Raw genomic sequence first — 18192 nt, forward strand, 5'->3', positions numbered from 1 at the left:
TATTGATTTCATTTCTATATCGCTCAATAGCTAAAGCTCTCTGGGCAGTTCACAAAAATTAAAACCAAGGAGCGCACAATAAAACAATATAAAATATATAAAACATTGAAACCACAGTATAACAACACAACCAGACCAAAACCAGACAAAACCATACCTGTGACAACACTGGGGATTTTGGTCAGAAAGCTCTTGACTGTTCGGATGGGCACTCCACCTGTTTTGTCATCCTGCATTCTTGTAATGATGTCTTCTATCTAGGAAACGAGAGACAACATATGACATTACTCTCTTCAAGTACTTGAAAGGTTGTCACAGACAGGAAGGCCAGGATCTCTTCTCCATCATCCCAGAGTGATGGGATGCCAGAATAATGGGCTCAAGTTACAGGAAGCCAGATTCCGGCTGAACATCAGGAAAAGCTTCCTGACTGTTCAAGCAATACAACAATGGAACCAGTTACCTAGGGAGGTGGTGGGCTCTCCCACCCTGGAGGCATTCAAGACGAGGCTGGACAGCCATCTGTCAGGGATGCTGTGACTTGGATTCCTGCATTGAGCAGGGGGTTGGACTCGATGATCTTATAGGCCCCTTCCAACCCTACTATTCTATGATTCTATGAGTCCTGCAAACAAGTGACTATGGAGATTTAGAACACAGCAACGTGTTGAAGTTCTAGTAACACTTCAGCATACTCTCAGTTGTTATAAGGAGCCATGCCGAAAGGAAGGGGGTGGGGGAAACTGAGATGAAGGTATAACAGAGCCCTTGCAGCTTTTGCTTTCATTTCGTTGCCAAAATAAAAATAACATAAAATAATTAATAACCAATATTTTGTACAGGCATATCTTGGTAACCTAAAAGCAAATAAACCAAGATAGTTGAAAAGAAATATGATACATGACAGAAATAAGGAAATATTTTTACTGGATCAAGTTCTGTTGAATCATATGCGGGTTTCTGGATTACACAGAATTGCAGTTGGCTTTAGAAATATAATACACATATATCTAAGCACTATGGTTAGCCACTTATGATTATATTAACATCAAAAGCACTACTTTCAATGTATGAATCAGCTAGGCATCAGAGACATAATGGAAAAAAACATTTAACTGTTTGTTCTTCATTAGTTTTATTTACAAAGTATAAGCATTTGAATTCCCAGATACTGGAGTCTCTCTGCACCCAACTCAGCCCTGTCCTGTTCATTCCCAGGACCTGGGATATAGTGTGCTACGTTGGGGATTGCTCAGGGAGCTGTGGAGCTCCTTCCGCTCTGGAATGGCCACCTCTCATGGGCTGTATGTTGCAACAGATGCAGGGCCCAAAGAAAAGAGCTACCCTTGTGTTTCCTGATCCACATGTGCTTGCGTTGGCTTATGCCCATGGTGACACAACAATGATAACTAAGAATAATTCACAGGAAGAGCAAAAACAAACCCCAAATGCAGAAGGAGTATCCAACATTTTATTTATTTATTTTTGCTGGGTTTTTTGTTTTAATGAAACAATAATTTCTCGGAATAGTTGGTTATTCATCAACTCCAATAGTTTCCTCTTCTACTCATGGATATATATTGAAAGTCTTTATATTTTTCAGTCTTAAAAATAGAAAAAAACTCAATTATTAATTATTTTCCTTAATACATCCATAAATCAGTAAAGCATTATTATTATTATTATTATTAATTTTATTGTTGTTGTTGTTCAGTCGTTCAGTCGTGTCCGACTCTTCGTGACCCCATGGACCATAGCACACCAGGCCTTCCTGTCCTGCGCTCTCTCCCGGAGTGTGCTCAAGTCCATATTCATTGCATCGGTGATGCTATCTAGCCATCTCATCCTCTGCCGTCCCCTTCTCCTTTTGCCTTCAATCTTTCCCAGCATTGGGGTCTTTTCCAGTGACTTTTCTCTTCGCATTAGGTGGCCAAAATATTTGAGCTTCAGCTTCAGGATCTGTCCTTCCAATGAGCACTCAGGGTTGATTTCCTTTAGGATTGACTGATTTGACCTCCTTGCAGTCCAGGGGACTCGTAAGAGTCTTCTTATGTTACTCTTATGTAAGAGTCTTCTTATGTGCATATCATAAGAAGAGTCTTCTTATGATATGCACAATTTTATTGTACATATCACCAATTAACACCAGGTGTGTTACATGTACAAACATAGTATTACATCCAAATATAAGCAGGAGAACTATAGTAACTTAATGCATACCTCCTAATTTCTTATTCATATAGTAATTAATACATCTATTACAGAAAAATCCCATGGCTGTCTGAAGAGCCATAGGATGGCGAAGATCCCCACCCTAAGGCTGTAGACAAGTGTCCTTGTAAGGGGGAGGAGAGGGGGAAAGGGGGTGTTTCAGTGGGCATTGATGGGAGTGGGGAGGACAGGCCTGAATTTGGTGGATTCACAAGCCACTTGGTTGCCTGTCCCACCCACTTGAAGGTAGGTCTTCTGGATGGGCTCAAAGGCCCATCTAGCAGTAAATCATAAAAATAATGTAACTGGAGGAATAGGAGGCTGTAAAAACTTCTGTCCTTCTCCTGCCTCTCCCTGCCTCTCATCATCTATTGATTGCGCTCTTATGGATTATGCTCTTATTTTCCCTATTATACTTTTTTTTAAAAATCAGTCAATTTTTTTCAGTTACAAAAATTCTGCCTGTACATCATTCATATTTCTTAATCCAAAATCAGGGGCATGTGCCAAAATGTGCTGAGCAGCATCTGTAGCAAAGTATGTGCGTAATGCACTTGCCTGTTGACATCTTGGAATCATGTCAGCAGAAGAGCCTTGCCAGCTCAGCAGAAGAGCCTTGCCAGCTGCAAGTGGCAGAAGACAGATTCCGCATGCTGCACACTTGCAAGATGCTGAGCCAGCCACTAGCTGCCCCTAGCCAGCCGCATGTTGTCCATCTTGCAACATGTGTCAGTAAGGATCTCCCCACAACCCCCTTTGTTGCTGCTCAGCAGTAGTGGTCAACTATCACCTTCATCTCCACCTCATTGGCCACCACTGGCTAAGTGTGGAGGAGGCCAACAGTATGGAAGACAGCAGCTCCAAGTGGCCCTGGGGAGGTCCCTTCTTTGTCCCTTAAACCGCTGCAGTCTTTTGATTCATGATTTAACATGCTCACCAGCAAACAGGTCTGTGTGTGAATGATAAAGCTTCTCACTATTCGCTGAAGTCTTTCTGCCCGAGATTGGTCTGCCTGTGTTTTGACCCAGGCATTTCAGGTCTCATCCAACTGGAACACTTTTGTGTTTCACAAAGATTTCTTTCCTGAGAGCCAAGTAGTTTAGCCTACAAATGAAATGCGTTGAAGCTCGCTAGTGTATGTGGGTTGTGGATCACACAACTTGTGTATTGAGAAGGATGATCCCAAATTAAATTGATCTTCCTATCTATACTGAAAACTTAAAACTTTTTTTTTTGCTACCCCCAGTGATGCCAGTATTTATAAAACAATAACTAAAGTTTGATGAAAGCAGTAGGATCCCCTTGTAATCACCACTTGCATATATTTTCTTGTACCAAAATGGCTGAAAATGTGGTTTACAGCCATTTTCATAATATTGATTTCATCTTCTGTATGGATAATAAATGCTCTACACTACTGACAGAAGGTGTGGAAAAACTGTAAAACAGCCTTCCAGACCTGGTGCCCTCCAGATATATTGGCCTTGAACTCCAATCATCCCTCGTCAGTATGGGCCATGCTGGCCAAAAATGACAGGAGTTAAGAACATAAGAAGAGCTGTGCTGGATCAGACCAAAGGCTTATCCAGTCCAGCATTCTGTTCACACAGTGGCCAACCAGCTGCCTGTGGGAAACCCACAAGCAGGACATGAGTGCAATAGCATCCTCCTACCCATGTTCTGCAGCAACTGGTGTACATAGGCACACTGCCTCTGATACTGAAGGCAACGTATAGCCATCAGGACTAGTAGCCAGTGATAGCCTAATTCTCCATAAATTTATCTAACCCCCTTTTAAGGCCATCCACATTTGTGGCCATCACTATATCTTGCAGTAGTGAATTCCATAGTTTAACAATGGCTGTGTTATAGTCCAATGCATCCGGAGGGTTCCACGTTGGGGAAGGCTTCCCTAAAACACCAACCTTTCTAATTGCAAAACCTAATTCAGTGCTTTGCTGGGGTTTCCATTGTTAGTTCTCAGTCACTATCTAATGACTATCTCAGTCAGCTCCTCACAATCACATTTTACTGCTGCCTTCTAGTAAGCTTATAATTGAAACAGTGTCATTGCTGTGCTCCAAATACTGTCTCTGGAGACATGTGGGTGATGATGATTCATTATTTCAAAGCTACACAGTACATCATGTGCCAGCCTTATTACTGTCAGCAACTTCGGCTTGAATCTTGTGAGGTTACGTAACAGCCCGCTGCTGCTTTGTATATACACATAATCTCGTATATGAGAATTACTGTTAGTGATATCAGTATGAAGTGCCTAAACTTCTCTAAGTGCTGTACGGAGATTAAAGGAAAAGGCCTTCTGTGCTCAGGGGGTCACCATACAAGCGGAAAAAGCAAGCACTGGAGTAGCAGCTCCTTCTCTGGCCAATGGACAGGGGCAGATTAGCCTCCTGCTTGCCATTAGGGTCTTCCTCCCAGTGGCCCTTGGTCTTGTAGCTGGTGGCAGAGGCCAGAATGTGCTTTCTTTCAGCTCTACAGTCCCAGGGCAACATTTGTGTGCTTCTCAGCATGTGGGGAGCTTTATAATTACTGTAGTTGATATCCTAAAAAAAAAAAATCTTGGATGTCAGGTCATTAATCTTCCCATCTATGCCCAACACCATCCAGTGAAGTTGGGTTGGTCCACTACTTCATCTGTATTCCAAATGACCTCTGTGTCCAATGTATCCCATTTCAAATCAAACCTCCTGGGCTGTTTCACACATGCATTGGCGTCAGCTCATCACTCAACGCTTGACTCGCAGTGTAAATGTGGGCGCGTCTCCATTGAAAAGTGTTGTGTTTTCACTTGATGTTGGATGGTATCAAAGCTGTATCTGGGATGGCACAAGCGGCGAAGGCAGGGGAACCAGAGGTGCTGCTGGGAAATGTGGCAATGTGAAAGCCTATGAGCTTTGGAAGTTCATTACGAAAAAATACTTGCTACCAAGCCAATGATGCTAAGGGGGCTTTTAGAAGGCCTGAGACCTATTCTCACCTCTTCTTGACTACTATAGGGTGACTTTAAATGTGTTTACCCAAGGGTTGCCATCACTGGGGGCGGGGGTGTTATGGGACTTGTAGGACACCAGGTTGGGGCAGGCTGGTATAAGAGACAAACCACAAATTGGGGGATAGGGTAGAACTTCATTCATTAGTGCTTGTAAATGGCCTTGAGTTCCTCAGAGATTCCATCAGGAGAAAATATGCATGAGCGCATGCACACACGCGCGCGCGCGCACACACACACACTATCTCCAACTGAATTTCAGTATTCCTTTTAATGAAACAATGAAAAGCACTTTAAATTGCAGCAAAGGAAGAGGGTGCCTTTCAAGAGCGTTTGCATTTACCTTATGCAATGATCAACACTCGATTTTAAGGGTGATTTCTTGTGCTCCTGCTTTTCACTGTTATCTCTCTATACTACCTCTGTCATGCTCCCACCCCTGGCATTGCTTCTCGTGTACTCTCTTGTCCTACAAACAGGTGGTCATGGTTTTAAGTTACTGCCTATGCCTGATCATGCACAAAAATATCAGAATATGGTGGCTGAGCCTGAAGACCAGCAGCACAAGATGTGGGGGCCTATTTTTTTTCCTTCAAAAAAACCCCCTTCCTTTTATTTCATTTTTCTGATACTCACCATTCTCCAATAGAGGAATTTCAGAGGAAGACTCCAACGTGAAATGAGTTAGTACTAATAAGGAAGTTTGATTCTGTTCTTTTGGGTCTGAATGGTAGATATGGTAGAATGTCCCCAGCATTTTGCACCCTTCCTGACAGTCAGGGTTAGTATCATTATAGATTCTACTTATTTTGAATGATGTTAGATACCAATGATATACCAGGTTTAGGGGTTTTTCCCTGATCTTCCTTGATTGGTACTTTTGACCCCATTATTTAGGTTTTAACAGTGGCCTTGAAATGTCTTCTCACATTCAAAGATAGTTCAACAAAGGACAAGTTTTTAAAGGTAAATGAAGAAACCAGTATGCAGACAGGCACCCAAGAGGAAAGGAGAAGCACCATTGAGCTTTACAAACTCTAAAAGGGATGTGTAAGAGAGGGATAGTTTTGCTTTGATAAACTCTTAATAGAAGCTGCAGAATGGACTAAGAAATCCACTGCCTTTCTGTAAAAGCAAAGTTTAGACGCACGTGCTGCCTTGGAAACAGGGAGTTCTGCATTTTCTGGTGTATTACATCATTGTCCTAACATAAAGATAGGCCAGTCTTGATATTATGTCAGTTCATGTAACAATGACTGAAACAACATAATGCGGAGGAAATGGGGAGAGAGCTCTAGGGAAACACGCAAACCACCTGCTCTTGATTCTTTATCGTCAGAGCCTTTTGTTCACTTACAGTGGATATTAAGGCATAATTGTAAACTGATACCCTTTGTAATAGCAACCAAGGCTGCCAAATTAATGTGCTGCTGTGGAGTGAGTGGGTTATGAATGGCAGTCTAGCAATGCAATCTGTAATTCTAAAACAAAACGCTTGGACTGAATCTGATTGGAACTCATAGAACTAAGGGCCACTTAATACATACCAGAAGGTATGTCTGTGTAGGAATTGATGTGTAACTTATGTGTAAGCATAACTTATGATCATATATGAGGAGCTGTTTGCTTTATGTACGCTCTGTGTACACGTGTCAGCCAATGGCAAAGTGAAAACCCACATATTTTCCTTAAAAAAAAGAAAGAAAAAGGAAAACTTGAAAAGAGAATGGGCAGGGAAGAGAGGTGACTATGGCCAATAGCTACAGAGACAGCCACTTTTCCTATAGGAATTGTATTGCCTGTTAAGTTGCTCAAAGCAGTTTAGAGATGGGTTTTTCGGCATATAACTGGGTTGTGGACCTAGCTGCCTTAGAGCTAGGGATCAGCATTATGATCAAGAATAACAAGACAAGAGAGCACAGAAGTAGCCTTAAGCCTATTTCTCATAACCATTGGAGACCATGTAAACTATGGGAGGAAGCCTGCCTGCCTGCCTATATGGAACTTCAACTATTCCTGCCATTGCCAAATGGGCATCAGGGTGGTTTGTGTGGTGTTCTGCCCAAACCAAAATTCTACATGTGCAGGCAAATGCATCTAATGCCTTCATTATGGGTCGGGATAGCTGGAAGTCAACAACAGCAGTCTTTTCCCCATGGCTGCCATGTGCTGCTGCCTTATAGTCATAAGAAGGAGTCTTGAGGGAGCTAGAACAGATTAGCACGTCTAGTTTAATTCCTTGTACTTCAGGGACAAAACAGACACAACAATAATCACAGAGCTGGTAATCGTGTGATTGAAAACGGGAGTTGCAAGGGCTCCTTTTAACCCTTTGCACCTGCTGTAGTCCCAGTCCAGATTGGGGCCCTCAGCATCTGCTCTTGAGAAACCCACAGTCATGTAATTACTAATTGCACGATTGTCACTGCATCTGTTTTGGCTCTCACCAAAGGCTTGCTACAAACGCTTCAGTTCTGAGAAGAGATACTCTTTGAGAGTATCAAGATACAGTTTTGAGAAGATAGAGACTGTTGAAGATTTCCACCTTGCAGGAGCCAATGTAGCATAACAATCATGGCAAGAATATGTAAACCCTGCTGCCAATACAGCTATTAGGGCAAACATTTCACTATTGCCATCGGATTATCCATATAATGCACCAAAGCATATGGTGCTGGTGAAGATACTTCTGGGAGTGACTGGCTGAGCTGCAACATTATCACAGAAAGACAGTGCAGGCAGAAAGGTCTCTGCCAGCCATAGATTAAATTTGCTCTTGCAAGTGAAGACACAGGATCTCAACTTGACGTAGGTACATGTACACCAAACTTAACTTGTTCTTCCAAGTGAAGGCACAGGATCTCAAGCTGACATAGGTGTGGTAACATCGAATACAATTAAATGCAAGAAACCCTATGTTACAAGGATAGATTGAACACAGACATAGCAATGCTGCAAACACTGAGTCTCAAATGATTATATGCAATTAACTATCTGAGGAATAAGAAATGGTGTGACATCTGCCATACAGAAATGAGTAGAGTTCAAGAATGTATGTATGATTTCAACAAATAATAATAATGATAGTAAACTTAAGTAATTTATGTTTACCATGCAAGTATAAATACAGTTCAATATTGCCTATTGTGGGCAATAGTCTATATTTAGGAAAAGGGCCCAGGACGCTCAACTTCTGAGCAAGCCAAACAAAGCCACACATAACTGTATGAGAGGGATGCAATCAATCACACAAAACTGTATGGGAGGGATGCAATCATCCATGGAACTTCCACAGAAACCACATCCTGGTACCCATTCCAGGCAATAAGCAATATTCCAAAAAACAGCTCAGAACACCAACTTCCAAGTGAGTTACTATTGCTTGGAAGAGATGCTGAGAGATGGTTTCTTCAGATCTTTTGTGGCTTATTGCATCACACCGATCTAGTCATGTGTGACTGGTGAATTTGGTTAGTTTGGCTCACTTGGAGGTTGCATTTCAACCATTCTGCTCTGTTGTGAATGGGTTGTGGGCATTATGGGGTTATTAATAATCTAATATTGCAGGGGTTTCAGTCCTAAAATATTGTTGTCAAGTGCATCTAACACATGCCATGGATTTTGGCTTAAAAATAAATAAATAATGGGGCTATTTCTGGCCCATTCTGTTCCAACTTTTACAACATCCCCTGATGAGGAGGGGAGGATATGCTGGATTGAAATAGCCAGTTTTTTTAGCAGCTGGGCTCTGGTGTGCCTTTTATTGCAAGAAAGAAAGCTTTTCTTTCCCCTTTCAATCTGTGTGGAGTTTCATCTCCTTGTGTAGAGATGTAAGCCATGCGTCTGACTCCACCGGCAGATTATCACGCAGTACTACCAAAGCCAACTTGTTACACTTGATTTTTGGTTAAATGAAATAAATCAGAAGGTGCCCCGTAATTAATTATGCTCAAAAAGTTAAACAATCTTAAATCTCTCTCTGGATTCAGATTTGGAATACGAACCACACCTGAGTCACTTAAGGTGCAATACTATGCATGTTTAGACAGAAAGAACTCCTACATGCTGTCTGGGGAATCCTGGGAATTGTAGGACTTTTCTCTCTCTAAATATGCATAGGGTTGTGCCCTTAATATTCCACTTCCAGCTATAGTGGGCAGCCTGTACACATAGTTATGCCCCTTCCTTGGGACAGGGAAGGGCAGTGAAATCTAAAGAACTGTCATGATGACATTGAATTCAATATAGTGTTTAAAACGAGTGAATTTTATATGGGTTTTAGATTTAGCTTGTTACCCACCCCTGGTCATAGGGGAAGGGCAGGCTAGAAATCTAATAAATTACAGGGTTACTCTCACTACAAGAAAACTCCAATTAGGCTTTTTGTACTCACTCACACCACTTCCCCAGCATGAAGCTTTAAGTTTGGCAGAGCTGCATTTGTAATGAATGACACATTGAAAAAGCAGAGCATCACAGCTACCAGTTCTTGCGAAGAATTAGTGGAGGAAAAAATGCACCCATCATTCCTACCTTTTATGTTGCTGTTTATAAATTCATAGAGATTAACAAAGCAACTCCATATGAACAGATTTTCCCAGTGAATAGCAAGTTCTCTGTTAATAGTCTATTCCTTTCCTTCAGCCCCGATTTTTCCCTTTTTGTGTTTTTTCCTGCACCACGTAACTCAGTGTGACAGGTCATTTCATGCATCATTTAATGCTATGCATTGCACTTTCCCATGGCCAAAATTATGTCTTAAAATTGGCAAAAAGCAGATGTAAAAGGAGTGAGGCCTTTGCACCGAAGACATAAGTGAAGTCTGTTTACCAACACTAAATGAGGCTGAGGGTTCAATATGTTCCCACAGTGCCTGCTTCCAATTTTTTTTTCAAGGGCTTGCAATCTATATTTGGCATGACAGAGAAGGTGAGATATTAACAGAAGGGAGTACAGGAGAGTCACATTACAGTGGTTAGGACGTGGGGAAGATTAATGGTTTGGCTGAAGGTCCCAAGGGTGAAAAGAGTTCTGTCTTACCATATTCCCACCCTTTATCCAAGCTACTGCCATAGCAACAGGAGCTGCAGCTTAAATGAAGAGCTGAGGGGCAACTTCCCCACCTCTCAGCACTTCAGCCAGATATCCATGGGGCAACTTATGATGAACCCCATATCCTAAACATTTCTTATTGTGAACTGCCCTGGGAGATATTTGTAAAAAGGGCAGTATACGAATACTTTAAATAAATAATAAAATAATAGAAATGCTGTCTCTTGACCTGCCAGAGGTTCGAGATTCTTTCAAGCCAGTTTGCAAATCTCAGTGCCATCTGGTAAAACAATCAATAGAGCTGGTGCAAACAAAAAAATAAAGGAAATCTATGGTTGTTGTTGTTGTTATTGTTGTTGTTATTATTATTATTATTATTATTAAATTTATTTATATCCTGCCTTTTTCCCAATACTGGGACTCAAGGCGGCTTTACAACGTTAACAATTAAAACCCATAAATAGAAATATAAATACAAGTGTACAAAAGTTTAAAATATAATTAAATCATCAATATTAAAATTGTAAAAATGTCAAAACATTAAAAGACAACAACAACAAAAATAGTATCCACACGTCAAATTTTCACAGATCCAGACTACTTATCCCCAAAGGCCTGCTGGAACAAAAACGTTTTTACATGCATACGAAAGCATTTCAAGGAGGGTGCCACTCTCGCCTCCCTGGGAAGGGAGTTCCAAAGCCTTGGTGCAGCCACCGAGAAGGCCCTCACCTGCATTCCCACCTGGCATGCCTGTGATGGTGGCGGGATGGCGAGAATGGCTTCCCCTGAAGATCTCAGGGCATGAGTAGGCTCATAGGGGAGAATACAGTCTTTCAGATAACCTGGACCCGAGCCGTTTGGGCTTTATTGGACATAACCAGCACTTTGAATTGTGCCCGGAAACAGACCGGGAGGCAGTGAAGCGGTTTTAACAGGGGAGTTGTATGCTCCCTGTAACCAGCCCCAGTCAGCTGGCTGGCAGCAGCTCTTTGAACCAGCTGAAGTTTCCGAACACTCTTCTGAGGCAGCCCCACGTAGAGTGCGTTACAGTCATCCAAACAGGATGTAACTAAGGCATGTGTCACTGTGGCCAAGTCAGTGGTTCACATATTCCCTTCACATATTAGTCCTATTCACATGTGACTCATGTGAATAGATCTGTGATGAAAGGGGCAGCAGGGCTGCATGTTTAGCCCCGCCCCCAAAGTCACGCTGCACTTTCCACCCCTGCCATTGTAATTGCCATGTTCAGCATAACATCTCTATTGTGGCGCCTACCATGCAGTTGAGGCTGGTGGCTCCAATTTTGGTGGGGCTCTAATTCCATTCTAGGTTTAGTCAGAGACAGCCAGAACTTGGATAGGTCATAAGGACTTATCCAAGGTGCTGAACCCTATCCCCCAAAATGGGTTCAGCACATTGGATAGCTCCTTTAGAGTTCTGGCTGTTTCTGACTAAAACCCAGAATAGAAACATAGCCCTACCGAAATCAGAGCCACCAGCCTCCACTGCCACCATGTGGAATTATCTCCCCCTTGAGAACAGCTGGGCTCCTACCATGGAGTGTTTCCACTGGCAACTTAAGGTACATTTGTTTGCCCAGGCATTTCCTGACCATTAGCATTGCCAGTCACCGCTGGTTATTTTAATGAAATTCTTATTGTTTTACTACTGTTTTATTGATTGTTTTTATGGTATTTATCAGGTATTTTTATCTTGTGAAGCGCTTTGGGATTTATTCACTTTTTAAAACAGAGCAGTATAGAAATCTTCTGAAATAAACAATACATAAATTTCTGCAGTAGGCAGCCTCCTGTATACATGGAGGCCTCTCCCATGATTTTGAACCCAAATTATGTAGGGTTTTAATTGGCACAGGAGCCTCAAGTACAGGACCCCCCCTCCACTGCAGAAGTTAAGGAGAACACATTAACAGCAACTAGAGACTGCTCCTTTAGAGTTCTGACTGGTTCTGACTGAAACCTGGAGCGGATTCACCATCTCACTGACATTGGAGCCACCAGCCTCCACTGAGTATAGAGCTAAATGCAAGGCCCCGCTGTGTCTTTCACTATGGATACACAGAAATAATGACTGAAGAAGGCTACTGTAGTGGCCCAAAGATCGAGAAGGTTAACGTGAGAGAGCTTCATATGAGAGGGTTCTGATTGAATCTGACAAGCAGGCATGTTAAAACTAGGCTAGGTCAGGCACCATCAGGAAATTAAATTTTGAAAGGAGATGGCATGGACATACATAAATACATACATAAATAAATAATATTCCATTTAGAGCATGAACATTAAACATTGTGCAAGATGCCAAGCACATCGTTACCTACTAACAAATCCAACCTTTTGTACAATTGCCATGGGTGGGAACTTTCCTAGATTTTCCAGCAGTCCCAAGGGTTGTTTCTGGCTTATCCTTCTGGCTATTTCTGGCTTGTCATCAACCTCCAAATCAGGGACCATCTCCTTCTGCTTCATGATAGAACTAAGAACTAGGATGGGACTGAGATAGATCTCTGAATGTATTTATTTAATACACTTATATCCCACCTTTCTTCCATCATGAAGCGCAAGGTGGTTTATATAGGGGTTCCCAAGTGAACTCTCCCATCCTGATGACCCAGAATTGCTTATCTTCAGCAAGAAGGCTGCATTATGTGCCTCAGACTATGCCCCTTAATATAGTTTGTTATCATTCTGGGCCTACCTCAGGCATTCCAAATGAATGCATGAAGGGGGAGGGGAGTGCCTGGGGTCACTCATGTTAGCCCTGGCCCAACGCCCCCACAGAGGGAGCTTCAGACCTTTGTGCCTCCAGTGTAAAGGTTTGATGGGGGCTTCTACACATGCTTGCCTGAATGAGTCTGTTGAAATCTCCCTATGTGAGGTTCCTTATTGGGTGGAGGTTTCTAAGTACGTCCAGCTGAATACATAAAGGCCTGAAATTACATCCTGCGGGGACAGGGATGTTGAGGGATGGACTTGTGTGTGGTGGCCCACAGCCCTCTCCACTCAGTCATTTGGAATGAGTGGAGCAGGTCTGTGAGCGACTTGCTTTGGTTCTTCCAGTCAGCTGATTAATTTTATTATTTATTGGTTACATTTATATCCCGCCTTTTCCTCCAAGAAGCCCAAAGCGGCGTACCTGATCCTCCTCCTCTCCATTTTGTCCTCACAACAACCCTGTGAAGAGTCAGTATCCAGTGAGCTTCATGGCAGAGTGGGGAATAGTGCCTGGGTCTCCCCAGTCCAACACTCTAACCACTACACTTCACTGGCTCCCATTTAGAGCTTTCCTCTTCTGGGCACGTCATTTTTGAAACCTAAATATCTCCATCACAATGCAGGGCCAAGGTGATGTGGATGCATTCTGACCCCCAAACATCCCCCTCATGTATTTGAAGGAGGGCAATTCATCCTGAATGGTGCTGTTTCATATGCAGGGTTTGAAAAGGAGTGAAGATGTCCTTTTGGAAAAGGAAGGAAAAAAGGAAGACAATACAGCTAAACTGGCTCTTCATAGGTACAGTTCACCTGTATCTCTACTTATTAATTCCAGTTGCATACATGCTGGTAAATTCCCCTATCAAATTTGGTTTTGATTTAGCAAATGGGAGTTAAAAGGTAGGCTTCCAGATGCAGAACTCAGCCGCATGATTGCATTGCTGCTGTGCTAAATTTTGCCACATTATGCTTCTCACACCTGATGAGCACTTCTTCTACCTATGAAAGATTAGGTTCTTTTTCACCAAGACAATTACAGTGGGGACATTAACATACCCAAGGCATCACTGGCATTTGACATTTTCGCTCCCATGTTGTGTAGTCCTGTTCCGAACAGACAATGCTACGCTAAATAGGCCTGCTCTCCTTTTATGCCATTGTCAGCACTTGCGTTGCTTGAACCGTTTAATGGGAAAAAATGAGTGCAAGCAGCCTATCATATTGAGTCCTTTCTGTACTTTCTGAGAGGAAGGAGGCCATATACCTTTCTGTAATACTAGGCAGTACAGAGAGCTACTGAAATACATCCTGAACAGCCAGCGTAGTAGAGAGGTTTAGTGTATTGAACTGAAATCAGGAAGACCCAGATTCAAATCTCTGTCAATACTCTTAGGCTGTTTACAGCCAATTATTTCTGTGGAGGAGTGGTAAGAATCCCTCCTTTACAGCTACTGTGGCACTAGCCCTGAGCAAGCATTGGCGGCAGGATAATGTGTCACTTCAAATGTGACAGGGCAGAGTCACCCTACATCAAGGGCAGCAGTGGCATCTGGTCCCATAGGGGCTGGTGGGCCAGGGCAGCTAACAGCAGGCAGAACCTGAGCCAAGGGGTCCCTGTAGGCCAAGGCAACTAGGTCTTGTTTTCTCCCCCTCCCCCTCCCCCTTGCAAAGACTCTGAGTACACTTAAACAGTGCTGGCTGATGGTTGGAGGGGGGGGGAAAGCCTGGGTTGGGGGAGGCAGGATGTAATGTGTTCTGGAAAAGGGCACGGCTGGCTTGCTGGAAAACTGAACACAAACACTCCACACTGCAACCATTTTTGCAGGCCTCACTTGTCCAAGATTAACATGGAGAGAAGGCTCAAGCAGAAACACATTTCACACAGAGGCAAACTGAGGCAAATAGTTTAAGCAACCCATACCACAGAAAAGGGAAACTGAGGCAAATGAACTGTAAGATCATGCCTGTAAAGCAGAACTTGGGGGGAGGGGGAGAGAGAGGGAGAGAGAGATTCACACAGCAACACACAAAAGCAGCCTTTTGAATCCACAGCAACAGCCCATCATACAGAAAAATGGAACTGAGCCAAGTTAACTTCAAAAACAGGCCTGCAAAGCAGGGGGGATATTCACACATCAGCACAAAAGCACTCCTTTGGACCCACATTTTTCTGTTCCAGCAACAACTCCCATTGCACAGAAAAGGGAAACTGGGGGGGAAATGGGGGAAAAAATGATTCTCAATCTTTCTCTCTCTCTCTCTGCTCACTGCTCACGAAAGTAAAGGAAGGAGGTTGAGAGCTCAGTCCACTCCACGCTGCTGCAACTGCTTAGTGCACCCTCCCTGCTCTCTCTGCCCTCGCGCCAGCATGGAGGTGTTTTTTAAAAAACAAACAAACAAACCACACACACTACTACTACTGACTATGGCATCCTACATGGACACCCTATTCCAGAGGGGATCCTGTTTGCTCAGTTTTTCTAATTGCAGCCACTTCCCCACTTCTATACTTGTCAATGGAGTAATGAAACTTACTAGAATGGATTCCAAGAAGTTTTGACCTTAGTGCTTTTCATTCCAAAGGAGAAGTTAAAAGAAAAAGGAGAAAAGTTCTTAAATGGTGGGCTATTTGCCAAGAGGGAGCAGTAGTCTTATATTATTATTATTATTATTTTAAAGTTCTACAAATACTTGTCGATAAGCTCTCATCCTTTCACAAAATCATTTTTAATTAAAAAAAAAACTTTGAAAAGAGTTCAAAAACTATTCCAGAATTGGGACCATATGGGTGATACTTTCTGTCAGCATTATCCAACAGGTGCCCACAATAATTACACTGAAATGTATACAAATATGTTGTAGCAGTACTTGATACACACACCTGTGGCTAGTTTTGGCTCTTCCAGGGTACACCCTTGAAGCATTATGCAAGCCTGCAAAACTAGTTGGGCCAAAGACCAGGAGTGGAAACTCACATGACTGGCATGTATTCTGTGGACAATGTTGGCTCTACAATACCATTCACAGCACAAATGTATTAGAACAGAGATACAAAATAACATAATTTAGCCAGACAGCTTTGATTAAACAAATTTTGTCCAACAGATAAGTGTCTAATTGGTGATGAAAAAATATCAACAACTAAGTAGTAAATGGAAAAATGCATTGGGAGGGATAAACAAATGGGTACTAAAAAGATTCAGAGACTGGAGACCCACATTCACATGGTTATATCTAACATAGTAACTGTACTTCATAAGTTACATAAGATGTTAACCGCTGAATAAAAAAACGAGGAAGATTCTTTCTCTGAGGTCAAATTGTTTCATTATGTAACATCCTGCATCATCCTTTCAAGCGTATGGAACTGGCTACTACTAGAAAGGAGACATCAGCTTCCCATACACACCATTCATGCAGTACAGTAACTCTTTTGTTATTTTATGACCGAGGAGCTTTATGTACTTTAATTGCTTCCCTTTATTCTGTATTCTTTGCATCCTGACTCCAACTTGCTCTGCTTCAAAAGAAGAAGATTTTCACAGGAAAGGATATGCATAATCTCCCAACAGTAAAAGGGTAATATGAATATGAATATATGGATTCAAGATCTCTTTGTTAATAAAGGAATCCATGTGAAGTATCAAATACTTCAATTCATTGGCCTTCCAGCAAAGCTATCCTGGGCTTTACATGCCTCAAATGCAGGATTATTGGCTTGAAAATAATTAAAGAAAAAAAATTCAGAAAAAGCCCAGCTGTTGCTGGCAGCAGGCAGTGGATCAAGAAGTTACATGTCATGAACACTTGAGCGTTCACTTGAATGCACTCAAGCATTTAAAGAACATATGAAGGGGTTACACTGCATAGCCCTAACCCCTGCTAATGAATGTGCTGGCCACGTGTGCTCTCCTGCTCTGGCCACACATTCAGTGGTCAAATGACGGGTCCCTATGCTGGACTAGCCAGCATGACACGACACTCCAACTCCCTCATGTGTTGGGTGAATGTGTGAGGGAGGTCATGTGGACCCTACCATTAAAACCTATAGCTATACAAACAGGCTCAAGGTTCCCATGCATCTACTTATATTACTATATTGTCTGGCTAGGATTCAATGTATTTGCACATTTTGAGCCAAAAGCTACATGCACCTAATGTTCTTAATGAAGCAGGATGGATTTTATTTTTTTAAGTTCACGTTCATATACTGCTCAAAGTTTGTTTCAATAACTTGTTAGCCAATGAATGTAGCTTGTCTGTTCTTTCCAATTCCAGGGTAGGTCCTGGGACACCAATATGAATGTTATTTATTACTGGCATGTGTAGAGGTGTTCAGTCCCCTTAGTGTACTATACATTTCTTCCCACATTGGGAAGAGGTCATTCACATGATGATCAGGTGTCATGATAGAATCTATTAACACCAATTATACCACATAATTATGGGAAACACTTTTACTAATTTAATGAAAAATACACTCCAGCTACTTGATACTACTGGCAACTTCCCATTGCTAACCCCAATTCTACTAAACATCCTTAACTATCCAACTCTTGATCTGAAGTGAGAATCATAGAATAGTAGGGTTGGAAGGGGCCTACAAGGCCATCGAGTCCAACCCCCTGCTCAATGCAGGAATCCAAGTCCCAGCATCCCTGACAGATGGCTGTCCAGCCTCATCTTGAATGCCTCCAGTGTGAGGGAGCCCACCACCTCCCTAGGTCATTTGTTTCATTGTCATATTGCTCTAGCAGTCAGGAAGGTTGTCCTGATGTTCAGCCGGAATCTGGCTTCCTGTACTTGAGCCCATTATTCCATGTTCTGCACTCTGGCATGATGGAGAAGAGATCCTGGCTTTCCTGTCTGTGACAACCTTTCAAGTACCTGAAGAGCACTATCATATCTCCCCTTAGTCTTCTCTTCTCAAGGCTAAACATGCCCAGTTCTTTCAGTCTCTCCTCATAGGGCTTTGTTTCCAGTCCCCTGATCATCTTTGTTGCCCTCCTCTGAACCCTCTCTGACTCTCAACACCATAGCAGCCATTATTATTAATGTAGTCTAATAGTAACCCCACTCCCACCTTGTGGGGGCAATGTAATATGCTCTGACACGCTTGCCATGCTCTGACATGCTTTAATCCAATATTGTCTGAGGTCTGTCACTGGATGTCCTCAT

At 42.5% G+C, this 18192-nt stretch overlaps 1 protein-coding gene across 2 annotated transcripts in view; it reads right to left on the minus strand.

Moving 5' to 3' along the window:
- Nucleotides 1–18192, minus strand: part of RGS6 (regulator of G protein signaling 6) — a 319263-nt gene that overhangs the window by 127908 nt on the left and 173163 nt on the right. For both annotated transcript variants that reach the window (XM_084827528.1, XM_084827537.1), the window contains one exon: nucleotides 158–257. In XM_084827528.1, the coding sequence (XP_084683654.1) occupies nucleotides 158–257 (100 nt within the window). The remainder of the gene's footprint in view (nucleotides 1–157; nucleotides 258–18192) is intronic.

This window comes from Heloderma suspectum, chromosome 1 (genome assembly GCF_057233095.1).
Source record: "Heloderma suspectum isolate Gila_16-S chromosome 1, 16-S_ref, whole genome shotgun sequence".
Taxonomy (NCBI): Eukaryota; Metazoa; Chordata; class Lepidosauria; order Squamata; family Helodermatidae; genus Heloderma; species Heloderma suspectum.